The sequence below is a fragment of the Pelodiscus sinensis genome, chromosome 10 (genome assembly GCF_049634645.1).
Source record: "Pelodiscus sinensis isolate JC-2024 chromosome 10, ASM4963464v1, whole genome shotgun sequence".
NCBI classification, from domain to species: domain Eukaryota; kingdom Metazoa; phylum Chordata; order Testudines; family Trionychidae; genus Pelodiscus; species Pelodiscus sinensis.
This window is the reverse complement of record NC_134720.1, coordinates 26,059,912-26,086,749: the sequence shown is the minus strand read 5'-3', so window position 1 is coordinate 26,086,749 and position 26,838 is coordinate 26,059,912. Positions and strand designations below refer to the sequence as shown.

Genomic DNA, 26,838 nt, shown 5'->3' with positions numbered 1-26,838 from the left:
CTGGCCAGAGAGGGAGTCGCCAAGGGAGCTGAGGGTGCTGCTGCCGGGCCTCCGCCAGGCTCGGCCCCAACGCTGGAGCCGCCGACCGACCCCCCCGTGACCCGAGCCCCGGACCGGACTCCGCCAACTCTGCGGCTGCCAGGGGGAGGACCACTACAGCCAGTCGACCGACGTCAACAGGTGGGACTGCGGCAGGCTGCGAGCAGGGGGTAGGAAGCGACCCAGGGCAGGGAGCTGTAGAAGCCCGAGGGCTCGGGGCGTTGCGGGGAGGAGCCCCTGCTGAGCCGGTGGTGGGAACCGCCCGCCACTACTAGGGCCCTGGGTCGGGGCCCGGTGGAGAGGGAGGGCCCGGGCCCCCCTACTCCTGCTGCCCGAGACCCTGGCAAGTGGGGACCGGAGTAACAGACACTGAACTGTGGACTAGGCCTCTGGGCCCGCAAACCGTGGACTAGGCCGGGAGGCCGTATTTCCCCTAAGAGGGGGGCATTGTACTTTGAGGGCTAGGCCCAGACGGGCTGAACTAGGCCCCGGATGGGGGTGGCAACCCCAAGACAGGGGTGAGCCCCCGACACAAAGCAACCTCAACCCTATCTCTTACATTTTACTTTTAACATGGAGATTTGACCCCCATGAAGTCTCTGAAGATGGTCTTCCTGAGAACCAGTGAAAGTGGCAATATACCTTAGAGCTACTGCTCCTCATTTGTGTGACACATACACCATTTTCATTCACTTTTGACCCTCTGAATTTATCAAGGAGAGAAGATACCTGGGCCCTAACAGATATTTTTCAATATACAATATTTAGACATGCCTCAATATTTCTGGCTTTTTAAATGGCAGTGATCAAAGTCAGTGACGCTGACATCATCTTTATGTCTGGAACTGTATCTTAATTTAATTTTCTTTATGGACTATGCAGCAGTCCTGGCTTTTGTTTCAGCAAGACCAGACTAACACGGCTACATCTCTATTACTTACTGAAGAGTGTGTGGCTAGGACTACACTATTATCATAGGGTCAGACTAAGTCACATAGGCATACCCACACTAGCTTTAATCTAGACAGCGCTGCAAAGAATAGCAACAAAGATGCTGCTGTATTGGATTTCAGCGTGGTCTGTACAAGAACACTCAATACTAGAGCTGGGCAAAATATGGCCTAGTGGCCAGATCTGGCCCGCCAAGCCACCAGATCCAGCCCACGGATCACCCTGCCAGGATCCTCAGGCACACAGCTGCACAGTTTAAAGTGCAGTCCCTATGTTTCTCTGCTTTGCAGGAAAGGGGGGAAACTTCATATGATATCCCTGCCCCCAGCCCTATCCTCAGCTCCTTTTGGCCAGAAACAACCGGCCAATAAAAATTGACCTCAGACAATCTCTTAGCTCCTATTGGCTGGAAACAGCCAGTCAATCAGACCAGAGAGATTGGCCTGGAAGCCGGGGTCAGCACAAGCCTCTTCCTTCACCCTGAGTTGAGAGCCATGTGGAAGAAACAGCCTGTATTTTCAAGGGATCTGGGGCTGCAGCAGGCAGGGAGCTCAGCTTGCCTTGGGGGTGTTGCAGGCCAAGAGATGCTTAGGTAAGTGCCTTCCAGCCAGAGCCTGCCTCTGGCACCACTGTCCCTCCCACACCCCAACTCCCTCCCCCAGGTCACCATCCAAACCCTCTGCACCCCCTTCCCCCAGGTCACAACTCCCTCCCAGACTCTGTACCCAATCCTATAGCCCTCCCCCAGGCCAGAATCCTCTCCTGCACCCAAGCACCCTCCCAAACCCTACACCCCATTCCCCTGCCCCAGGTCATAACCCTTCCTTCCCCCTAATACCCTCTCAGACCCCACACCCTCTCCTGCACCCCAGTCCCTTACCCCCTGTGCCATTCTGTACCCTGCCTCCATCTTAGACTCCACATGCTCTCGACAGAAAAGTGCAGCCCTTGAGCATGTACCAAAATCTTGGAGCAGCCCCTCCCTCCCCCACCAAAAATTATTGCTCAATCCCTGCCCAATATCCTGAGCATGTATTTGTGCACCTAGCCCATATTGGAGTCCATGCTGCTGTGTCTTCTTTGATATTTTTTAGCCATGCTATCTAGACTAGATGGGTATGCGTACATGAGTTGCAATTACAATGATTAATGTAAAAAAACCCTTAGTTGTTGTAAGTACCATGTAAATGTAGTAGAAAAAAGGAATGTAACAAAGGAAAATAACAGGAGATTGGAAAGTGCAAATTGAAGTAGGACACCCTCTGTTTTAATATCTTACAGGTCCTCCACATGCAGGGAGGTCAGTTAATCTCCTCTGCACGTCAGTAGGGGTGTGTCTACACAGCAGAGCTTAACTCGAGATAAGTGATGCAAATTGAGTTACGTCAATTGCATAGCTTATTTCGAAATTGGAAGCGTCTATACAGCACATTTTGAAATAGAGCATTCTTCTTCAGATTTCCCTTACTCCTCATACAATAAGGGTTACAGCAGTCAGAGTAAAAAGTCCTCCAGCTTGATAGTATTTTGACATTATTTTGAAATAACTGCCTGCTATGTAGACACGGATTAAGTTATTTTGAAATAACACTAGTTATTTTGAAATAACGTTGCTGTGTAGACATACCCTAAGTGAGAATAATAAATCTGACTTGAACTTGCATCACCTTGCATGATACCTCTAAATTAGGTTTGAAGCATCACCAGGAGAGAGAATCTTTCAGCCACTGCATTTCTACAACTCATCTTTGACCTTTGTTTCAGATTTAAACTTGTAAAATACATAGCCTGTAAACTGTAGCTTTTGATTCTCTAATCCTAGTTTCTAATGAAAACTAAAGCCTATACCAATTACTTTGCTGTGCTTGGAATTTGTGGTATTTAAGCCTTATTAGAAAAAGTTATTTGCTGTTTACACTGTTACATACACTCTACACAACCCAACTGTTTCATTCAAAAATTTGGTTATACAAACATCGATGTTGTTATATACAAGTTCTTTTTGTGCCCTCTGGTGGACTTTGAGTGCTTTATATTGCACTGTAAGGACAAACCCAAAACAAAACCCTAACAATCTTTACTGGACACAGTGAAAACTAAAAAACAAGCAAAAACAATATGCTGCATTTCACCTATCAATTATGAGCTAACACATACGTGTAATTTATTTTTGTCTTGGAAGTTTAGTGAAGATAGATCATGGCATTTCAGTTCTCGCTTTCATAGGGACAAAACCCCACTTTCTCTCTCATGGAGGAGAATATGCAGGTTACTTTGCACTGGATTGACCTTCCCTGATGATAGTCAAGCCAATAAGAAGGGGCTATAGAATGGAACACAGATAGTACCTGGAGAGATATGAAAGGCCCCATCTGGTTCTCTGAAGATCCTACTCCATCTCCTTGATGCTGCAGCATCCCCAGAAGAGCTGCTTCACGTAGAAGAGAGGAGACCAAGGATGGGAAATAATTTTATCTTTTGTGGATGGAGTCAATTGGGAAAGTCCCATTGGGCTATTCTCTATTACTCCTTTATGGGGAAAGGACAGACACCCATCCTCCCCAACCTTTTGGAGCTCTTGGTCAATTTTGTGTCTAAATCACTGGGACCTTATGTTGTCATTCAACCAGGGAGATGCTACTCCTTCAGTGCATGGAGAATCTCTCATGAAGTCATTCACCAGCACCCTAGTCCTGGGCTCAACAACACTGTACAATTTACATAGCTGTTATTGGGCTGTGGATGCCTTGAGGGCTCTACTCCAAGAAGAGGGTCAAAAATGGATTTTAAGGGCTTAGGAAATCTAAAACCTCGACAAGTGTTGGAATATAACAGAGCAAAGGAGATTTTCATTTCACATGCCTTGTATTTACTGTATTTATTTACTTCCAGGGATTAATTCTGTTCATGCCCCCATGGAAAATAGCTCATGTCTATATTAGAGCAGAAAGAACAACCCAGGTGCTTACAAAAGTATGGAGTACCATACCTGAAATTATACTATACTGCACAATTCATTTTCAAGGGGAAAGGTGAAAGGATACTAACAGTGTGAAGGTAACAGTTTTGGCACTGTCAGCTTGGGAAAGATTTTTGCCCCAAAATGATTCTCTTTCTCTCACACTTGGCAATCAGGCCAGGACTTTCATGGTGCTCCCCAAAGAGGTGAGGAGTTAACCTGCAGGATCTCTGAAGTATCACCAGGTTCTCAGGATCAGTTAGCCCTATATGCTTACTATATGCTAGAACCCAGGAAATGAATACTCCTAACAAGGGTGTAAAGAAGGTCTAGGATTCAGCCCCTATATTTTTTGCATCAGTTAAGTCTGATTAAATTCCCTATGTACTCCTATTTTTTTAGAAGTTTACCCATGTGAATACCTGTCTACTCCTACCAGTTCCTTTCAGAATAATAGTTGTTCAAACCCTCTAGTCAGATAAGTTTTCTAACCTTTCTTCACAAGTTAGTTTTTTATACCTTGTCTCCTTTCTCCCCCCTCCAGTGGTCCCTCTAAGCTTCACATGTGATTAACCAGCCCCAACCAGTCAGAGGCTCAGGGCTCAATGCACAGAGCTGACTGGGCGGGGCTGATTAATCACTTGTGAAGCTGTGCTGCCCACCTCCCCTTTCTCTAGTTTTCTGCTGCCACACAACAGCCTCCCTCTTCCCTGGCGGACATGTGGAAGACTGCAGGGCCTGTAAGGCCCAGAAGTGGTTGTCCCTTCCCTCCCCCCCGGCCAGGAGTAAGAACCAGGTACAATCTGCTCCAGGCCCCTCTCCCTGGCAGCCAGGAGGGGGAAGGAGCCACTGCTGGGGGGAGGGGGAGGGCAGGAGTTGCAGGGAACAAGAACAGGAGCAGCCTTGGGGGAAAAGAGGTGGGGGTGGAGAAGAGCTCAGGCAATCTCTCCTCCCTGGCCACAGTATGTGGGAAGGGAGAGCGTCAGGCCAACCCAACTCCCCGGCAGCCGGGGAAGAGACAGCCCGGGCAGGCCAGGAGTACTATGCTTCACCGTGGCCCTCCCTGGTAGCCAGTGGGATGCCGGAGCTGCCTACCCCCAGAAAAGGGGGTTGGTGAGCGTAGCGAGCAGGGGGTACAGCCCCCTAGTACATATGCTTAAGTTAGGCCCTGAAAGAAACAATATTCTTTCCTAGGGATGGTAAGTAATAAGGTATACAGCACCTCAGTCTCTCCATGTGTTTGTTTACACCAGCTTGTTACATTTTTGTCTTTAAGGCTGCCATCTCTTCAGGACAGAGACTCACTGATTTTGTGTTTGTACAACATCCAAAACAGTGGGCTCACAATGCCATAGAGGCCTCCTGGCATTAGTGTAATGCAAGTCACTATGAAATAAGAATATATGCAGTGAGGTTAACACTGGTTTAATTAAGTCAGTTTGAAAATTAATTTAAGTTTAAGACAGTATAATCTTCTTGTGTAAACAAAAGTCTAAGAGCGTGGGAAGGGGAGAAACAGGAAAAGAATAAAAAAATTTACTCTTCTCATGTGCGGGCAGTTGTGGGTCAGAAAACTGAAGCTACAATGGTCAGATTATATTTTTACAGGTTCTTAGCATCATTCATGAGTGTTCCTTAGACTCCTCTGAGGGTACGCCGCGCTGAGCCAATCAGCTGTTTGTTGGCTCAGTGCAGTAGTCTGGAGGCTCCGCAGTCAACATCAAAGGCATTTGTCGACCTCCTGGGAAGTCGACAAATGCCTTTGTCGACCATGGAGCGTCCAGACTACTGCGCTGAGCTGACAAACAGCTAATCGGCTCAAAGCAGCAGCCATTTAAATTTAAATGAAGCGGCGATTTATTTAAATCGCCGCTTCATTTTCCTAGGCTGGAGGCAAATCTTCATTTGCTGGAGGCAAATCTTCATTTTCAACATGCCTCTGTGGTCGCTGCTCCCCGGCACTCGCACTCCTAGACGGAGCGGAGGTTCTGCCTTCGCGGGCCTTCCGCGACTGTGGAGCCTCTGGACACTGGGCCGCAGGCTGAAGTGCTGTGTTAAAAAGGAGCATCTTCAGATGCATCTCCCTGTTGCGTCTGGCCCTGGGGGTCAATTTAGAGCAATGACTGCATTTCTGTGGGATATGCCCCTCTCCAAAGCAGCGAATGCAGCAGGAGTGTCCGTCCGAAACTGGCATCGCGCCGCCACAGGAGGCACCTCTTTTAAACCCCGCAGGCATGTTGGAGTAAGTGCCTTAGCAGGAGATGGGGGGAAAAGATCCCAGCATGCCGAACAAAGGGCCGGAGGGATCGAACAAGAATAACTTTTTTGTGTGTGTGTGAACTAACTAAAGTACTGTGATAACTAACTATACTATAAGGGGTGGGGGGCTAACTGGGAAGGAACAAGTAACTTTGATCTAAATTCTCCTCAGGTTGATGAGGAGCGCATTCCAATTCCGTCTGCAGCCGTGGACGGTTAGGAGGAACTGGCATTAGACTGCAATGCGCAGAAAGAGCACGAATGCCGAGAGACGGCTTCTGCGCATGCACAGTCCACCAGGAGCTACTGCTGGCTAAAACTCTCCAGATTGTGGTGCCGGGACGAGCCAGACACTTGTAGTGGAGCACCCACGGGGACACTACTTGAAGAAACTAGCAATACATCAGCTGCTATATATCCAAGCACAGTCTGCATATTGTACTTGATTGTTAGGTTATTCACACAGAAATGCAAGATTTTACTCAGCACAATTTCTCTAAATCTTCATTGCATTCTATTCTGTTACAGACTGTGGCAAAAACAAATCCTTTCTATCATCATCATAATGAAACTTACCACAAAGAAATGTTAGAGCCCTTTTACGTTAAAAAGATAATATATGTACAGCCCTAACATACCTTGTTGAAGAAACAGTTATGAGTTATATGGATGTTTCTTTCATTAATGCTAATTTATTTAAAAAATAAATGGAAAAAGTTAACAGGAAGACTGTTGCAATGCACAGACCCCAAAATATAGGAATTTCAGGAAATTTTAAAGATCAGTCACATTTCATGATTGCAGCTCACAAAGAATTCTTCTGCAAAAAAGACACCAAAATTTACAGTGCAATGATTGTGACTTCCCATTAAGCCTCTCTTCTGTTCTGGTAGTATTTATTCTGAGCCATACAAGCTGTGACTAGCACACAGAAAAAGCAGCAAGTACAGCTTAGCTTAGCATGGCCTCAGGTACAGGTAAAAAGCTGTGACTTTAGGATGGCTTTTGGACAGCTAAATTACAGTAATATAGGGGCTGTTGATGTAGCTTTTTCTCAGATAGGGGTTCTTGTTCTTAAAGGGGCAAATACACGAAAGTCTTTGGAGTTTCACCTGAGATGTTTGTTTATATTTGTATTTATATCTCTACTATTTTGGATTTTGCTGTGGAGCTTTGATAGTTACCCCAGATTTACTCCACACCAATTTAAGTTATTGTAGGTTAAAGCCAAAAGATGAAAACGTTTGTATTTACTGTATCCATTATCTATACTGGTGTGGCCTAAAAACTATACATTCTGGGATGAATCATCAAAAGTAAACGCCACCATATAAAAGCCCCATAAAATAGCAATAAAGATTACTTAATACAAATGATTTGATCCTATATGATAGGTGATTTGATCCCCATTTTTATCAGTATCTCAGGTTTCAATTGTGCCTTTAAAGGTGCAGCTTTGTGTTGGGGGAGTCAATGGAATGCTAAATTTACTCAGAAGGCACATCAAAACATGCTCTGTCTTGAGCTGGTGTCAGTATTTCCTTCTGTATTCAATCTATAGAGGAGGCAAATCTGTTAAAACTACTAGTATGCCAAGCCAGCTGCTCAGCTCATGGTTTTGGCTCTAGAGAGCCCTAGTTCAATGCCTGGAGTCAGCCAAAGTAGCGGCCATCATACTGGCACAATGCTTCCAGGAACTCTGGAGAATGCAGGTTAAGAGCAACTGTGGACAGGGCCAGGCTGGAGCAGCCCCCCACCCATTTAGCTGGTTAACTAATTACACAGGATTTTATATCCCTAGTTCTGAGCATAAAGACTTTCACTGTATCCAGATACTATGCTGAGGTTCCCTTCACCCTCTTCTCCTCTCCTCTCTTCTTCATTTGTCCTCTTGGCTCCACTCTGGTTGCACATTTGCCTAGGAACCCAGTGCACTCTGCCCTACAATCTGTAACACTGAGGCTAGATCTACACTACAGAGGTTTTGCACAAACACAGTTGTTATTGTGCAAAAACTCATGGAGCATCCACACCTCAAGTGTGTTTTTTGTGCAAGTAAAATGAAAGAACAGAGGGGTTTTTCGAGAGAGCGTCCATGCAGTCTAGACGCTCTCTTCTGCAAAAGCGCATCAAAAAAGCAATGTGCTTTTGCAGTGTGGATGCACTCTTGTGCAAGATGTTTTTGCAGAAGATCTCTTCTACACTGTGCAAGAAGCCTTCAGTGTAGACATAGCCTGAGTGACTTCATTCAGAAGAACCACACTTGAAACTGTTCAAGTGAGATCCCCTTTCTCCTGGGTCAGGATACACCAGTTGGAAGTGAAGACACTAAAAAGACTCTTCCTGGAGCTTGTGTGTATTTAGTAATATGCTCTGCTTATATTCAGATTATGGAATGCATGCACTCTGAAGACATGCTAATTCAGAATTTTATGGCCAGTCCCCCTAAATCTGTACTAAATCTTCCATCATTGGGTGTGGCTGCTTCTGGATTACCTTTTTGTACACAGTAAGGTGTCTTGTCAAAAGTATTTTTCTTCAATTCTAGTTTGCAGGTACATTCCTACAATAACTCACCTGCTAAATTCATTATCAAGGTTTAGAAAAGCCTGCCTGAACTCATCTAGAAAGAACTGTTTTTGGCAGATACTTTGTCTCTTTATGGAAGTGGACTGTCAAGAGTCTGTGAGCTCAGCTCCATAATTTCAGCCTCCATAACCTATAAAAATAACTTAATGAAGAGCAATGTAGTAATAACCTTTTCCCTGCCTGGCTAAATTCAGTTATAATAAACATTTAGCAACAGTATAGTGTAGTATAGAAATACAAAGATGCGAGATTCTTGTCTGCATAGCTCCAGGATCTGTTTAAATGTCCACTTTAATCAGTCCATATCTGTTGCAGACAACCTTTAATATGTACTTCAGATAGGGACCAGTGTAATAAATGTTAAATACAAGAAACTTTTCACTTAAAAGTATCAAGGACTTTTTCACAAAAAAACAATGTTGCTTAGTACAATGTAGCTATTCAGGATGGTTCTTTCTGCAGGGCCAGCCCACAACATTTTGGCACCTGAGGAGGGGAGCTCAAATGACGCCCCAATGCCACCTTTTCTCCTGCCTGCCTGTTATGTCTCTTGTGCCCTCCTTCCTACAGCACAGCACTTCACCATCTCTGTGCATCTAGAGCAGAGAGAATACATATGCACCAGCAGCAGATACCATTTTTTACATTCTGGGCCTAGTGGTTCCCCTCCCCCCCACACACACAGTCAGTTTACCTCATGGTAAGGCCAGCCCTGTCTTTCTGACAACCTCATTGTCTAAAGGCCAGCTCAGCATCTAATTGGCTTTAGGCACAATACCTTGCAAGATGGGGCCCATATGTTGTTGTGGGTTTTTTGTTTTGTTCTGTTTTCTTATAATATGAACTATAGCACAGGTGACCACCAATTTTTTTTCCTATAAAAGAAAAAAAACTGACCTGGCCCCTGACAGAGAAGGAAAAAGACACTCCTCACATTCCCCTCACACACCAGAACCTCGGGGGAGGGGGGAGAGGAGGGGGAGAGAGCTCAGCCTACTAGATTGTGTGCTCCGCGGGGAATGGCGGAGAGGGCACCAGCATGGGATCCCCTATGCTGGGGAGCGTTCTGAACCTCAGGGGCTGCATTCAGGCAAACTGGTAACCACATCCGGCCCCCGGGCTTTAGGTTCCCCACCCTGTGGATAAATGATTGCAAGCACTGAGAGGAACTGAAGGCCCTGATCAAGCATGGACACAAAAAGGTGTATTGAGGATGGTACCCTGTCATACTTCTCTTTTAGTCCATTATTAAAGGTATATGTGAAAATTATAAATCTGTCTCTAAGCTAGCATTCACAAAGTTATTTCCAATATATTTACATAGCACACAAAATGCACTCTAACAATTTTGTTTTAGCTTATACTATTCAGAGATGCTACTTCTTACCTTCAAGCCTTCAGTTGGCAATCTGTAGCCAAACCTTGCTGGTAGATCATCAAATGTCTGAGTTCCATTTTCAAAATTATACTAAACATAAATATAAAAGAAAAATCAGATCTGTAACATGTATAAAATTGAAAACAAAGAAACAACCTCACATTCTTTAGAGCAGAACTGTGCAAGTTTACTCGCAAGGATCTTTTATGGCTCATCAAAGTGGTGCTCCCCTTTTGCAGTCTTTAATCATTACTAGTTCTTATACAGCACTCTTTATCAGTAGATCTTAAATTGCTTTACCAAAGAGTTCAATATGTCTGATGGTGGGTGAGAATGGATTTAAACCAGGGTTCGGCAACATTTTCAGACCAAAAAGCCAAACTACATCAAAATTCAGAATAAGTGGTCAACAAAGTGCTGTAGAATGCCCATTTGCATGACTGGAAAATATACAACTTAAAATTATTGATAATTGACATGATGAGTAATATTAGCATAAATTAAACATTAAATGTTGACTGTGGCACATGAGTCTTTTTGTGGATCTAGTCTTGTCTCCACTTGTTTCCGTTGGGTTGCTACAATATTTTAATGCATTAATAAAAACAATAAAATTATAAAAATAATAAATGAATACAGGCAGTCCCCGGGTTACATACAAGATAGGGACTGTAGGTTTGTTCTTAAGTTGAATTTGTACGTAAGTTGGAACTGGCATCCAGATTCAGCCGCTGCTGAAACTGACCAGCGGCTGACTACAGGAAGCCGGAGGCAGAGTTGCTCTGCCCCGGGCTTCCTGGAATCAGCCGCTGATCGGTTTCAACAGCGGCTGAATCTGGACGCCTGGAACAGAGCAGCTGGGGCGCTGCTGGGTAGGTCCCCGCAGCGCCGCACCTCGGCGCTGCGAGGACCAACCCAGCAGCACCCCAGCTGCTCTGTCCCAGGCGTCCCCAAGACAGCTGCTGCTGAAACTGACCAGCGGCTGATTCCAGGAAGCCCGGGGCAGAGCAACTCTGCCTCCGGCTTCCTGTAGTCAGCCGCTGGTCAGTTTCAGCAGCGGCTGACTTGGGGACGCCTGGGGCAGAGCAGCTGGGGTGCTGCCGGGTTGGTCCAGTAGCGCCGCTCCTTGGCGCTACTGGACCAATCCAGCAGCACCCCAGCTGCTCTGCCCCAGGTGTCCTGATTCAGCTGCTGCTGAAACTGACCAGCAGTGGCTGAATCAGGACGCCTGGGGCAGAGCAGCTGGGGTGCTGCCAGGTTGGTCCAGTAGCACCAAGGAGCGGCGCTGCGGGACCAACCTGGCAGCGCCCCAGCTGCTCTACCACAGGAGTCCGCGAGAAAAGCATGGTCTGCTGGGGGGGGGGGGGGGCGCACTAGCTGCGCCCTGCCCCCCTCCCCCAGCAGACCAGGGAGACGTGGGCAGCGGGACCGCCCAGATGCGCCGCGATCCCGCTGCCCGCATCCTCCACGGCTTTGCTCTGCGTCTCCCTGGTCTGCTGGGGGCCCCCCCCCAGCAGACCAGGGAGACGCAGAGACGCTTTTCTCGCCCTGGAGGACACGGGAGGCGGGACCGCGGCGCATCTGGGCGGTCCTGCCGCCCGCGTCCTCCGGGGCAAGAAAAGCCCCGTTCGTAAGTACGGATCCGCCATAAGTCGGATCCGTGTAACTCGGGGACTGCCTGTAATAGAAGTTGAAGTGAAATATGAGACCATCCCACCATGGAGCCCAAGCACTCACCTGCCAGGGGCTCTCGCAAGCTCTGTGGCATGGGGTGAGAGGCAGTGGGAAGTGGTTCTCTGCAGCAGGTGGGAGCAAAAAAGCCAGAGCCATCAGGCCTCTCCTGAGGGCTGGAGCTGGGGCCAGGGCTACGTGATGGCTGCGCAGCTGCTCCCAAGGTGGGTCCTATGGGCAGCTGCCAGAGCTGGAGCCCAGGATACGGTGTGGGTGCTTCTGGGGCTGGGGACACAGTATACCCCGATACTGTAGCAGCCATACCACAGCCCGGCTTCAGATCTGGCAGCCACCCATCAGGCAGCCCTCCCCAGGAGCAGCCGGACAACCACTAGGTGGCCTTGGCCTTCCACTCTCCCACCAACCCCACCACCACCAGCAGCTTACCTTCCACATCCAAGGAAGGTGAGTGCTGCTACGTGAGGAGGTAGGCGGGATCACTATTCCATGTACGTGTGGGTAAAGGCACGCACCCTAGAGCAGGCGGTGGGCAATAATTTTTGATGGGGGGGCCACTCCAAGAATGTGGTAAGTGGTCGGGGGCTGCCCTCTTGTTGATGAAGGAGGTGTGGAGGTTTGAGATGAAGGTTGGGTGCAGAAGGGATCTTGGGGTAAGGGACTGGGGTGTGGGATTTGGAAGGGAGTTTGGGAGAAGGAGGGGATTGTGACCTCCTACTCCCCAGCGCACATCCCCTACAAACAACTACCCCACCATCATGCCCCTCCCTTGTGGACTTTTCCTCCAGCATGCTCCCCCATCACCTACCCACTCCCAAGCTGTTCAAGGTATGCAGAGCACCTCCACTTTCACACATATAAACACATGAACACGTGAAGCTGCTTTGTATAAACGTAGACCAGACTGTTACCAGAGGTAACAAAATATGTATGCATGTGCCATATTGCAACCTATCCACACACCCATACTATATCCTGCCAGTTTAAAGCATACACTCCTTTGTGCTAAGCATTCCTCCACACCAGCCCACTGTACAGGGGACTTTAAACATTCTTCATCCCTGAGATAAAAAACAAACAATCCTTAATTAACAAAATCTCTCAAGGTTTCTGTAAGACCTTCACTTTCCCAGATCTCAGAGTGGCTAGGCAAGCATTTCCTTTACCACTGAAGGCTCCTCCTTCATTCCACTATCTCCTTTGTATAACCTTGCTTTAATGAACCTCTTGATAATCCCACTGCTTCTTCATTTAGCAGGAGGTATCATCAGTGTTTTGTTTCTTTGTTTATTTTAGAGTACTTTGTAATTCCCCCATTGCCATCCCCCCAAAATATTGTGGGACATTTTTCCACAAAGAGGCCTTTGGTGTTACCCCTTCTTTTGCCCACCAAAAAGCCCACAAAACTTTGAAAGTAAATTTCAACTAATTTTTCAAATCACCATAACTTTAGAAAAAATATTTTTCTGAGTTTTACTGAACTTTACACACTCACACACACAATTCTCAAAAATGGCATGCAGAAAGATTCTCTTCCTTCTGGAAAAGGGGGAGAGGAAGACTGAGATTTATAATAGAAAGTAAGTTTCATACCTAGCTATTTCATAGTAAAGCAGCACATTCATTTCTTTTTCTAAAATAAACACCTAGAAAGAGATGCTGAAAAATTATAATAGGGACCTAATAAAACCTAAGTACCAAATAACACAATTCTGTATTTGGCAACCTTGCACTACTACAAATGTGTGGAGCTTGTAACTTTATGCATTTTCTTTGATTACTTAAACATCCTATTTAAGATAAACTGATGAGAGAGAAAGTATCTTAACAATAATACCCATAGTGATACCCAAGGAAAACAGAATAGCTGACTAGAGCTATTATATTTTTTTTCAGTGGCTTGAACACCTATCCCAAAGAGAAAAAGGATAACTTTCCTCACAAAACAATTATGTATAAATTGATATAAGTAATTAAACACTTTTCTAACATCATATCCAACCAGGAGATCATCTTCGATGATACCTACTTAACATTTAATTCAGCTGGGGATGTGGGTGTGTGTGAGTATATATATATATATCTTGACAATATGGAAAGGTAACAGATTACTTTTCTGCTCCTGAATCAGGCACCAATCTTCTAAGCACTTAAACACATGCTTAATGTGACTATTCACCTATATTAAGTCGAGGTCAGTGGGTCTACTTATGTACATAAAGTTAATCATAAGTGTGTGTTTGCAGGATCAGGGCCTTATTCTGTAGTGTAATATAACAATAAAAACCTAATCTGCATCCATTCATGTTCATGATAACACCAATCAGTGTGAATAGATCACCTAATACCCTTAAGACCCCTTGAAAATTCTAGCCACAAAATATAACACTTCATTCTACAGATTTCTAAAGAACTCCCAACTAGTTTCCCTGTTCATCACAATTGGGTAGAACATAACTTGCTATATCCAAACAGTATTCATCCCTTTCTAATATTTTATGCTGCATCTCCACAAGTTCAGAACTTAATGTAAATGAGTGAGAACCTGAGAAGGGACTCTTGCTTTTAATCATATTGTAAATTACTCTGGACAGACTCCTCCCACACAAACAGCAGCAAATAGAATTTTAAAGAGTCCCTAGAATGTATTATGGTCAGCTATCTAGTTATTTATTTTTACAATTAAATTAAATCAGTGGAGACTTCTTTTTAAAGATCTATGGCATTAAATGATCCTACATACTTTGGCTGTAACTTTCACAGGATCCTAAGGGAGTTAGGTGCCTTACTCTGAATTCCAAAGAGATCTCAGTACCTAACTTTAACCTTCCCTGAAAATCCTACCCTCTGATTGAATATGCTTGATGTAATTAATAGTATAGGTGATATTAACTTTGCACGGTAGTGTTTTAAAATGTATTACATGATATGATATATAAATAGGAAAACTTGAAAGACATTGCTGTTTAATTGCATGTTAAAAAATTTATTATACTTACTGCTAAAATGTCTGCTTCCACAGGCAAAAGGTTTAGAAAAGCAAACAGCTGAACTGTCAGAATGGTGTATATTTGAGTGGCAGACAACATTAACATTCCTATTGACAACAGCATTTTTAAATATCTGGAAATAAAACAAAATAAATAATCAGGACATGTAGCAGATATTTTTCCTAATATTTGTTAGTCTCCTAATTATCAGAACAAATTAACCAACATCTATTTAGATTAGCTTAAAAGTTGACTTTCAAAAGAGTACTTTAAGAGATGTTATTCTAAATGGACAAGAAACTTTTACCTGTTATTACTAGTTCACAATTAAGTACAGGTTGCACAAAGAGTGTAATTTCTATGGGGTTCGATGTCTATCTAGATTACCAGAATGGTTAAATATTCAGCTAATAGAAGCAATGAGAATACTTTATGCAGACAATATACAGCTATCCAAGCAACTTACTGTTGGCATAAAGTAGCAGACATGCATATTCTTAGCATACTTTAACATTCTTCATTTTTAACTTCCCACCTCTACAATAAACACAGTGAGCCAAATTATGCTCTCAGCTAAAGAAACTCCATTAAAGGCAATGGAGTTATTTTGGATTTACACCAACATAAACTGATGGTGTGATCTTGACAGGAATCAATCACCTATTAATTTTGGAGTCTCAGTGGGATTAGTGAATGTGCAGCATGTCTCACAATCAGGCAATGAAAGGAAAAACTCTGGTCCAGTACTTCCTATTTGTGATCCAAAGTCTCCTGTGAAATGTGTGTGATTTAAAGACCTTTTAAAAGGCAAACATTCCTGTCAAGTGATTCCAAAGGAAATACATTCAGCTCTGCTTTTAACTTTCCAGCTAAAATATAATTTATAAAACAATCGATGTAAAGAATTTCAGAACTATTGTATTTTGAAAACAGTGAAAAAATAGTAATTTGTCTTGGAATAGAAATGAGATACTGTAACAACTTAAAAGATTTAACCATTTCAGAAAGAACTTTTCCTCAAAAATCCAGCCAATCAGTTTTAAAGTATTACAGATGTCTGACACACATATTCATCCATCAATATTCTTTTAAAAAGTCTGTAGATAGCTGTCAAAAGGTGGCCTACTGTTACTCTGAGTTGACTTTTAGGTTTCTAAGGTCACTAGCTATTTCCTGGCTTTAAATATACTGATTGAGAAGGTAAAATAAGTTCATGATTCACATCTATCCATGCCAGGCCTGGTCTACTCACAGATTTGGTAGCAGTATACTTATTTTAGTTAGAAGGTGTGACTTTAAAAAAAACAAACTAAAGTAACTGGTACAAGTCCTTAGGTATGAAAGTGCCATCAGTGAAGCTTAGTCTCCTCCCTGCATAGAAAAGCCTACACTCATCCAAAGCACCTTTGTACTGATGCAAATGTGTCAACAGAAAGGGTGTTGTATTGCTATAACAAAACTCATATAATTAAAGTGGTACAACTTTTGCGTGTAGCCCCTTAGTTTTCTATAGCACATATCATTATAGCATTAACCACTGCTTATCTTTCAAACAATATTTCACAAATTTCTCTGTCAGCAGCCATTCTTTGAATGAATGGGGCTGAGTGCCACAGTATTAAGCTAATATTTCAAGTATTTAAAAATAACTCATTCTACACATTCGTTTTTAATTAACTTTTTGCAGCTAATCAATTTTTGTTGGTTTTCACTTTTATCTGTGGACAACTTCTGACTGTTGATTTATTTAGGCAACACAGAAAAAATCAGTAATTACATTAAGCAAAAAAGGAATGTGAACTACTTCCCCATTGGTTTCAATAAATTCACATACCTCACATCCCTGTCATGGTAGTACAAATTGCTTCTATAAGGCTTTGAGAATTTTTCACATACTGTAATTGTCTCAAAACTTTCCTTCTGATCTCTAGTACCTTTATGATGATAATACCCAACTCATCAATTACTGAGCAAAGAAGATATAGACTGGATATTTGGAAAAACTTTCTAACCATAAAGATAGTTAAACTGCTCAAACAGGCTACCTGTGGATGAGGGCAGTTGTGGAATCTCTGTTTTTGGAGAACATATTTAGCAAACAGCTGTTGAGGATGTTTTAAGTCAGGCCTGGGCAAAGGCAAGAGGCGGTCTGGCCCGGGGGCCAGATCCAGCCCACCTAACACTTTGATCTGGTCCACAGACTGCATATGGCAGCTTTCTATTTATATCTTGCTGTCCAAGTCATCGAATTTCCAGGTGGTGGGTCAGGCAGCAGGATTCCATTTAAATAGCTCCCAATCATGATGCTACCCCAGCAGGGGCAGGAGCTGTGAACCCTTTGCTGTGTTTATTAATTCAAAGCCTCTGGCCCTCACAACTCTGGAGGGAGGCTAGTCCCCAGTCCCGCCTCTTTCTCTCTGGCCCCTCCCCTTGTGGGAGTGGAACTGGCCCATGTCCATGTACAAAATTCATTAAGTGCCCCCCTGCAAGAATTACTGCCCACCCCTGTTTTAGGTACACTTAATTTTGTGTCAGATTGGGGGAGGAGCAGAGAAGCTCCACAGACAAGTTGAAGGGATGGATTTACAGTGGTTCCCAAACTTTTTGGCATCACGCCCACTTTTTGATTTTTGAGAAACCCTCATGCCCCTTACCCCCCCAAAAATAGCAGCAAAACTTGCTGAGCACAAAAAAAAAAAAAAAAAAAAAAAAAAAAAAAAAGAACTGACTGGGGCCGAAAAACAGTTGAGGACCCTTTAATTCCTGGGACCAGTGTTTAAAAAAAGGTACCGGTACTCCAGGGGGAAAGTTTGTTGGCTCCCCCCCCAAAAGGTTGCCCTTATAAGAGCAGAGCAGGCATTGCCCTTTTAAGGCGGCTATTTTGTAGTCTGTCCGGGACGCTCCATCCTCCCCCTGCCCCAGCCAGCCCAAGCTGCGCATGTTCTGGTGGATGCCTGAGCCAGGAAAAGCAGAAAATATCAGACATTTCACATGGTATTTTCTGATTTTTTTTTGCAAGACTGGGCTCTTTCTTGGGAGAGGGGGAGTGATGCAGGGGGCTGGGTTGCCTCACGCGCACCCCTTGGAATTTCTTCACACACCCCTATGGGGGCACGCTGTCCAGCTTGGGGAACCTGTGGATTAGATGACCTTTTCTGTTTTTTCCAATCTTACATTTCTATATAGCATTTTTCATCAGTAGATTTCAAACTGCTTCAATATTATTCCTAGTTTAAAAACATGGAAACTGAAACACCAGAAGGTAAAGTGACTTGCCTGAGATCTGTCAAAGCCAGGACTAGAACTCATGTCTCCTAAATTGCTGTCCAGTTCTCTAGTCACTAGGGCACACAGTCCAGCAGCTAACATACGTGACTGAAAGTCATGGAATCTTGCATCTCTTCCCAACTTAAACACTGACTGACCAAAAATGTGACTGACATCTGTGAAACAGGAATAATGTTATCCGCCTTTGTAAAGCACTTCCAAGAGCTAGAGATAAAAGGCACTGTTATGCTTTTGCTCAGCATCAACATTTTAGCATAAAGCATGCCTTAGGCAACAAGTTATGACTTTAAAGTCCATGGTGAGGATTTTCTAAAGCAACTAGTGATTTTTGGGGGGTTCCTAGCTTGAGACACCTTATAAGAACTTGATTTTCAGAATGTGCTCAGCATGTGTCTATAAAAATCTTGTCTCCTTAAGGTGTCAAGTTTTGCACTCAAAACCTCTAGTAACTTTTGAAAGTATTTGCCCTCACACTTTGTAAGTTCTTTGGAGCAGGGATTGTCTTTGTTACATGTTTGTACAATGGTGCCTTGATCCATGATTGGGACCCTGGGCGTCACTATAATACAAAGTAATAGAGTATAATTGTTCATATTGCTATGCTATACCTGGGGCGCTCCAACTGTTTGGAACTATAACTTGTAACACTGAGTTAGATCCTCAGCTAGCGTAAAAATGCATAATTTGTAGTTTTTAATGGAGCTATGCCAGTTTATGTAAACTGTGAATCTGGCCCTTATTATACAATTCTGTTGATGTGCAAAAAGGGATTGATCTCAGCTTCCTTTTCTGTACTTGTTTGATTCTACAATGCTAACCAGTTAAACTATACTTAAACCATTAAAATCAACAATTTTATCTTTGAGTCATCAGAGGGAACAAGTTTGCTCTATTGAATAACTTTGCAGAGAGGAATTGCCCTTTAAAATTGCTGATTCATTGTTTTTGGGGGGCTGTTTTGTTTTGCTAGGCAATTGTCTTTAGGAATTCCTTCTAAAAAATGTTCAGAATACAAGGTAGGGATCCAGAAGCCTCATTTGCACGAATAATAATTATTTCATAAGTGGTCACACTCAGGTCAACAGGACTCTTTCTCACAAGTAAGGTTTGGCATGACTCGAGCCCTCGATGGTAAAACTGTAAACCATTTGAAATCAAGGTGAATAAATGATTTTTTTAAATAAAAAAAATGATGTTTTTTATTTATTTATTTTTAAATTAATAAAATACTAAATTGCTAATTTAAAAACAACAGTTACAATTAAATCTTATCACAAACTAAAGGCTAGTAAACACTGCCTTACCAGCATGCTTACCAGGGTAACCAGTTAACTGGCGCATAGCTCAGCCACAGCAGCCTCACAAGCAGTGAACCGGTTAGTTTAACTGGTTAACATTTTAAATGGGATTTTACTCTATCACAAACATACTACACCTACACTTACAGTCTCATACAAATGAATTAATTGGTCTAGACTATCCAGCCTGACTACCAGCTCTTAAACAATTAACAAAACTATCCAAAGCCCAAAATTTGGTGGTGATGGGGGACTTCAACTATCCAGACATATGTTGGGAAACTAACACAGCGAGGCACAGGCTATCCAATAAGTTTCTGGACTACATTGGAGACAACTTTCTGTTTCAGAAGGTTGAAAAAGCTACCAGAGGAGAAGCTGTTCTGGATTTGGTTTTAACAAATAGGGAGGAACTAGTTGAGAACTTGAAAGTGGAAGACAGTATAGGGGACAGTGATCATGAAATAATAGAGTTCATGATCTTAAGGAAAGGTAGAAGGGAGACCAGCACAATTGAGGTAATGGATTTCAGGAAGGCAGATTTTGATACGCTCAGAGAACTTGTAGGTAAGGTCCCATGGGAAGCAAGACTGAAGGGAAAAACAACTGAGGAGAGTTGGAAGTATTTCAAAGGGACGTTGTTAAGGGCCCAAAAGCAAACAATTCCGCTGTGTAGGAAAGATAGAAAATATGGCAAAAGACCAGCTTGGCTTAACAAGGAGATCTTGCATGATCTCAAAATAAAAAAGGAGTCATATAAAAAATGGAAACTAGGACAAACAACAAAGGATGAATATAGGCAAGCAACACGGGAATGCAGGGGCAAGATTAGAAAGGCAAAGGCACAAAATGAGATCAAACTAGCTACAGGCATAAAGGGAAACAAGAAGACCTTTTATAAATACATTAGAAGCAAGAGGAAGACCAAGGACAGGGTAGGCCCACTGCTTAGTGAGGAGGGAGAAGCAGTAACAGGAAACTTGGAAATGGCGGAGATGCTCAATGACTTCTTTGTTTCGGTCTTCACCGAGAAGTCTGGAGGTGTGCCTAACGTAGTGAATACAAGCAGAGAGAGGGTAAGTTTAGAAGATAGGATACACAAAGAACAAGTTAAAAATCACTTAGGAAAGTTAGATGTCAGCAAGTCACCAGGTCCTGATGAAATGCATCCCAGGATACTCAAGGAGCTGATAGAGGAGGTATCTGAGCCTTTAGCTATGATTTTTGAAAAATCATGGCAGACAGGGGAGATTCCAGAAGACTGGAAAAGGGCAAATATTGTGCCCATCTATAAAAAGGGGAATAAGAACAACCCAGGAAACTACAGACCGGTCAGTTTAACGTCTGTCCCAGGGAAGATAATGGAGCAGGTAATTAAGGAAATCATGTGCAAACACTTGGAAGGTAATAAAGTGATAGGGAATAGCCAGCATGGGTTTGTGAAGAACAAGTCATGCCAAACTAATCTGATAGCTTTCTTTGATAGGATAACGAGCCTTGTGGATAAGGGAGAAGCGGTGGATGTCATATACCTAGACTTTAGTAAGGCATTTGATACGGTCTCGCATGATATTCTTATTGATAAACTAGGCAAATATAACTTAGATAAGGCCATGATAGGGTGGGTGCATAATTGGCTGGATAACCGTAGTCAGAGAGTTGTTGTTAACGGTGCTAAATCCTGCTGGAAAGGGATAACAAGTGGAGTTCCTCAAGGGTCTGTTTTGGGACCCGTACTGTTCAATATCTTCATCAATGATGTAGATATTGGGATAGAGAGTACGCTTATTAAGTTTGCAGATGACACCAAACTGGGTGGGGTTGCAACTTCTTTGGAGGATAGGGACATAATTCAAAAGGACCTTAGCAAGTTAGAGAAATGGTCAGAGGTAAACAGGATGAGGTTTAATAAAGAGAAATGCAAAGTGCTCCACTTAGGAAGGAACAATCAGTTCCATACATACAAGATGGGAAGCGACTGTCTAGTAAGGAGCATGGCGGAAAGGGATCTAGGGGTCATAGTGGACCACAAGTTGAATATGAGTCAACAGTGTGATGCGGTTGCAAAAAAAGCAAATATGATTCTAGGTTGTATCAACAGGTGTGTTGTAAGCAAAACTCGTGAAGTCATTCTGTCGCTCTACTCTGCACTAGTTAGGCCTCAGCTGGAGTACTGTGTCCAGTTCTGGGCGCCACATTTCAAGAAAGATGTGGAGAAATTGGAAAGGGTACAGAGAAGAGCGACAAGAATGATTAAAGGTTTAGAGAACATGACCTATGAAGCCAGGCTTCATGAACTGGGCTTGTTTAGTTTGGTAGAAAGAAGATTAAGGGGAGACATGATAGCGGTTTTCAAATATCTAAAAGGGTGTCACAAGGAGGAAGGAGAAAATTTGTTCCTCTTGGTTTCTGAGGACAGGACAAGGAGTAATGGGCTTAAAGTGCAGCAGGGGAGGTTTAGATTGGACATTAGGAAAAAATTCCTAACTGTCAGGGTGGTCAAATATTGGAATAAATTGCCAAGGGAGGTGGTGGAATCTCCCTCTCTGGAGATATTTAAGAACAGGTTAGATAGACATCTGTCAGGGATGGTGTAGACGGAGCTTGGTCCTGCCTTGAGGGCGGGGGGCTGGACTCGATGACCTCTCGAGGTCCCTTCCAGTCCTATGATTCTATGATTCTTGCTTCTTGAAAGTTCTGGGCTTTTAATTCTGTTTCTCAGCAGGCTAAATTAACATTTGCAAAGACAGGCACAGGCTGGATAGGATTATTTTTGTTCTGTGCTTATGCAGTGGTAGTCCTGGGCCAAGCATGCCAGTGGAATTCGTTAAGACATTGTCAGGAGAAGTAATATACAGGAAAGGGATGGAGGCAGCATAGAAAGGAACATTAGAGTGAACTGGAAAGAAAATTGCTGAAGACATTATTCAGCACACATACAGCTTCCTATATTTCCCTACACTTTTGTGTCATAAAAACTGTCTTGCACCTAGAAGCTATGAGAGATCTTATCTGGGAATATATTGAAGAAATTTCACCCAAGTATGTAGTAAGAAATCTAGAATTGCCAATCACAAGTATCATTTCCTTATTTTATATTACACTAGCAGGCTGCGCCGTGTGCTCGGTACACTTGCCAGCCCCCCTGTCTCTGGCCACTTTAGTCATCGTTGCCTGGCAGGAAAAAAAACTTTTTTATATAGAGAGCGATAATAGATGCCCCTTATTTTGCAACATCATGGCCACAGACCTTAAAGGTGCTGCCATAAATCTATTCCCATTTACTTCAGTATAACTCATGGAGGACTGATTTACATCAAAGCAATTAAAATAATTGATCTAAATCACCAAGAAAAAATAATTGATTTAAATCCAGTTTCCTAGTTTCTTAAGCAATGGTGCAAATCTGATCACTAAAACATGTTACAACTCAGTAAAACACTTTACAACATCTAAGAGGGTATATTTTGTGTAATATTTTAGATAACTTGATTTTTATTAATTTAGGAAATAGTACATAATACTCATTACCTGTGTCAAGCTGCAGAAGCAGCAGAAATACATTAGGAATGGAAAAAAATCACGTACACAAGCACAATAGCACTTATATTTTATTAAGGTAAACCTTAAATGCATCTTGCTGAAAAGAATGTAAATGATTAACCAAATAATAGTGAGAAGAATTCAGAATAATTACTATTCTTGAATTTTACAAAACAACGAATAGTCCTGCAGTTTCTTAGGATACAGCTAGACTACAAGTTTTTGTTGGAAAAAGGTACCTTTTTCCGATTCTTTTGTCGGAAGAAGCTTTTCCGACATATGGCAAGTCTAGACGGGGCCAAATGTCGGGGGGGGGGGAATCTCTTTTGGAAGCCCCCTTCTTCCTTATAGGAAAAAAAAAAAGCAGAAGAGTAAACGCGTTCCCTGGATGCAGTGAAGTTAACCCCCCCCCCCCCCCCCCCCCGCAATCTAGCCGTACCCTCTGAGACAAAAATGTAGATAGCATCATGAGCTTTCTTGGGCACACTCCCTTTCTTCAAATGAATGGAGCAAGGGGTCCAGAGGTACAAAAAATAGCAGAAAAAGAAAGAAGAAGCGTAGGAAAAGGGAAAAAAAACCTTTTCAATTTAAAGTGTCCACGCTAAATGAGGCTAATAGGTTGGGTTGTATGTGCCCGAACTTAGTTTTTGATGTCATTTGGGTGTTGAATAGAACGGCCCATCCAGTTCATTTCTTTGTTCAATGCTTCCTTAAATGTGTCAAATTTGCATATGAAGGCAAGTTCCTCAGTTTCTCTCTCTTTCTTTGCAGAGCCACAGTGGGGGGTAGCTCCCAGGACCTCGCACGAGTCAGAACTGAGGCGGGCTGCTTGCCCACTGGCTCCTAAAATACCGAGCCAGAGCGGGGGTAGTTGCTGGACCCAGCACAAGCCAGGACTGAATGCTTGCAGCGCTAACCCTTATCGATTCATTGTGTAGTCGACAAAATTAAGTAGTTGATTAATGAATTACACGCCTCTTAACATCCCTAAGTGCTGCAACCAAACATATTTCAGACAACAGAGTGTCAGTAGGAACAAATGATTTCATTCATCCGGTAAAACCACCACCAAGAGTAGGTTGTAATAAGGACCAGCAAATACCAACAAGACACCATGATACATAAAAAAGTTTCATGGTGCATTTATACCACAAGCTATCTTTTTCACATTGTAAACAAACACATTTATTGACATAGCTGAGACCTTATGACCAAGCTACTCTCCACCTGGGAGAGCAGACAGTTGTGGAAGGTTGCTAGATGCACAGTATAAGAGAGTATTTCTTCCATACTGTTCAAGTTCTGAGGGGCAATTTGCCAGTTTAAGCCTTGATGGGTGAAGTAATGCACACAATGAGCCAGTAATATGTGTCTGTGCGACAATAGACAACAGGAGATGCAGGAGCGGTGTCTGCAGGCAAGGACAGCACGTGGAGACCCCCAGCTCTGACTTTCTCAGGGGCTGCAGGGATATGCCAGGCACTTGCATATGGATTGCATATCTTTCAGTAAAATAGATAAATCAGGAAGGGTGTGTCTACACAGCAGGGCTTAAGTTGAAATAAGCTACACAAACTGAGCTACGTAATTAGGTAGCTTATTTTGAAATTGGGAGTGTCTACATAGCACTTATTTCAAAATAGAGCACTCTTCCTCCGACTTCCCTTACTCCTCATACAATGAGGGTTCCAGGAGTCGGTATAAGAAGTCCTAAAGCTTGACAGTATTTCGACATTATTTCAAAATAATGCTGCTATGTAGACGTACCTGAAATGTCTACACAACAGAATATTTAAAAGATGTGAAATTGAAAACTAAAACTGTGAACAAATATTGAAGTGTCATGTATGAAGTTTTGTCTCAGTCAATGCTGCAAACATGGCAAAGATGAGAAGATACTTAGAAGAAAACGATGTATGCTCTTTAATAACATAGAGCTGCAATGCCCATTTAATGCACATTTTAGCCAAAGACTTAAAATATGTCTTATCCAGGAATAAAAGAAAATGTTGTGAAAATCTCAAAATACTTCCTAATAACCATTTTGGTTCAGCTTCACTGAAGAGAGCAGGAGGATCCAAACTAATTCTCCCTCAAAATGTTCTATGGAATTCTGTGGTTGATTTTTGAACAATTTATTAAGAATAGGCTTATTCTCATAAAAATTTGTGAAGAAAATCATGGTTAAATAGATGGAAGTGGAAGTATCTCATCCAAAGTATCTAACATTGAATTAAAGAGGAGTGTATAGGATATGATCAGTATACTGAAACCTATTAACCAGAACCTTGTACTTCAGAAAAATTTCTTCTGCATTGCCAATGCTGTGAAAATGTCTCTCTGGGCACTTCAAGGGACTTTGATGAAAGAAATACCTCACCAGACAGTTAAATTACAAACAATAAAGCAGCAAATGGGTCAAACACTGACTCCATCTCATTTTCTCATGAATGTTCTTTAACCCTTGTGTAAGGGCACGTGCCCCGTGCCCTAGGCGGCGGGTTGCCCGCAATCACCACCCGAGTCTTGGTGCCCCTGACCAACTGCACTATCCCCCGTACTTTTAGTCTCTCAGTCGCTTAGAAATGGGTTTAGTGTCTTTTAATGCCCCAGGCCACTTCCTACCCACCTAGTCCTTCCCCTCCAGTACCTCCTGTCAGTTTGTGCCTCCGCACCCTAGCCCGTCACAGCACGCTCGCCGTCCCTCTCCGGAACCTCCCTGCTCCTTCCTCTACTGCGTTCCAGCCCTCCTCTCTCCCTTCTGGGTTGTGGCAGGCTGCTTTTAAAGATGGCGCCACAGCACCACGTTGGTCGCCTTCTGCCCACGCCCATGTGCCATGCGTCAACACGCTGGCAGCACAGAGCGGGTACTGCCAGGTTGTGGTCCCCCTGCCTGACTGCGCCTGCACATCCGCCCTGCTGCTGCAGTGCCGCCCAGTGCTCTCCCAGTCTAGTACCAGCCACGCGGTTAAGGAGCAGGGTGGCTTCTTCACTGCGCAACCTCAGCCCGGCAGCGGCTTTATGATCTGCCGGCGGCACCCCTGCCTTCCCCGGTGCAGTGCTTGCCGCTGGAGTGCAGAGCCCGGCAGCTCCGTCACACCTTGATATAAGAGTAGATGCCTAACTAGTAGATGATGCTGCTGCCATGGCATGGGCATCTCAAAATCACTCCTCACTTATGCCAGTCATAATAAATGTCAGGACTAGAACAAAACCATATAATCAATACATTTGTACAGACGATGTTTTGAATAAATTCACTCCCCTGAATTTGTGGGAATCATTAGCCAGCCAGCCACCTTGAAACAGAGTTCCTTCAGTTGAAGCCAACTTTTTACAGCAGTAGCTTCTTCTGCAGGCACAGAGAGAATATTTTCATTGTTTGGTATTATTCAGACAAATCTAAGGAATTGACTGGGAGTTGGAAAAAAGCAAGAAAACTCGTATTTCTCTTTCAGTTTGACTCAAAAGGACAATGGGAGTGGGGAAGATGAGAGCTAGTTGTAGAAGTTTTAAGGACCTGTGTATTTCGTATTCTAAAGTACTTGTCCATTATTTAATACAATTTGAAAATAAAAAAAAAAGAGATTAAGGACATCCATCAGCCAGCAACTCAGGAGACTATTGCATTTACGTAACATTTAAGATTTAGTTTAATAAAATATAAGTGCTCTTGTGTTTTGTGTGTGATTTAGTTTTTACCATTCCTAATGAACTGCTGCTGCATCTGCAGCTTGACACAGATGAGTGTTATGTTGTGTTTCCGAAATGAATAAAAATCAAGTTATCTAAAAAAAAGAGTCACAAAAAGAATACCCTCTTGGATGTTGTAAAATGCTCAACTGAATTGTAAAT

At 43.2% G+C, this 26,838-nt stretch overlaps 1 protein-coding gene across 2 annotated transcripts in view; it reads right to left on the bottom strand.

Moving 5' to 3' along the window:
• Positions 1 to 26,838, bottom strand: part of RNF13 (ring finger protein 13) — a 105,252-nt gene that overhangs the window by 69,937 nt on the left and 8,477 nt on the right. Inside the window, exons 2-4 of one of the 2 annotated variants that reach the window (XM_025181159.2) lie at positions 18,131 to 18,297; positions 14,864 to 14,987; positions 10,185 to 10,265 (exon numbers count right to left, since the gene is read on the bottom strand). In XM_025181159.2, the coding sequence (XP_025036944.1) occupies positions 10,185 to 10,265; positions 14,864 to 14,977 (195 nt within the window). In that variant the 5' untranslated portion in view covers positions 14,978 to 14,987; positions 18,131 to 18,297. The remainder of the gene's footprint in view (positions 1 to 10,184; positions 10,266 to 14,863; positions 14,988 to 18,130; positions 18,298 to 26,838) is intronic. The other variant, XM_006115934.4, reaches the window with a different exon arrangement.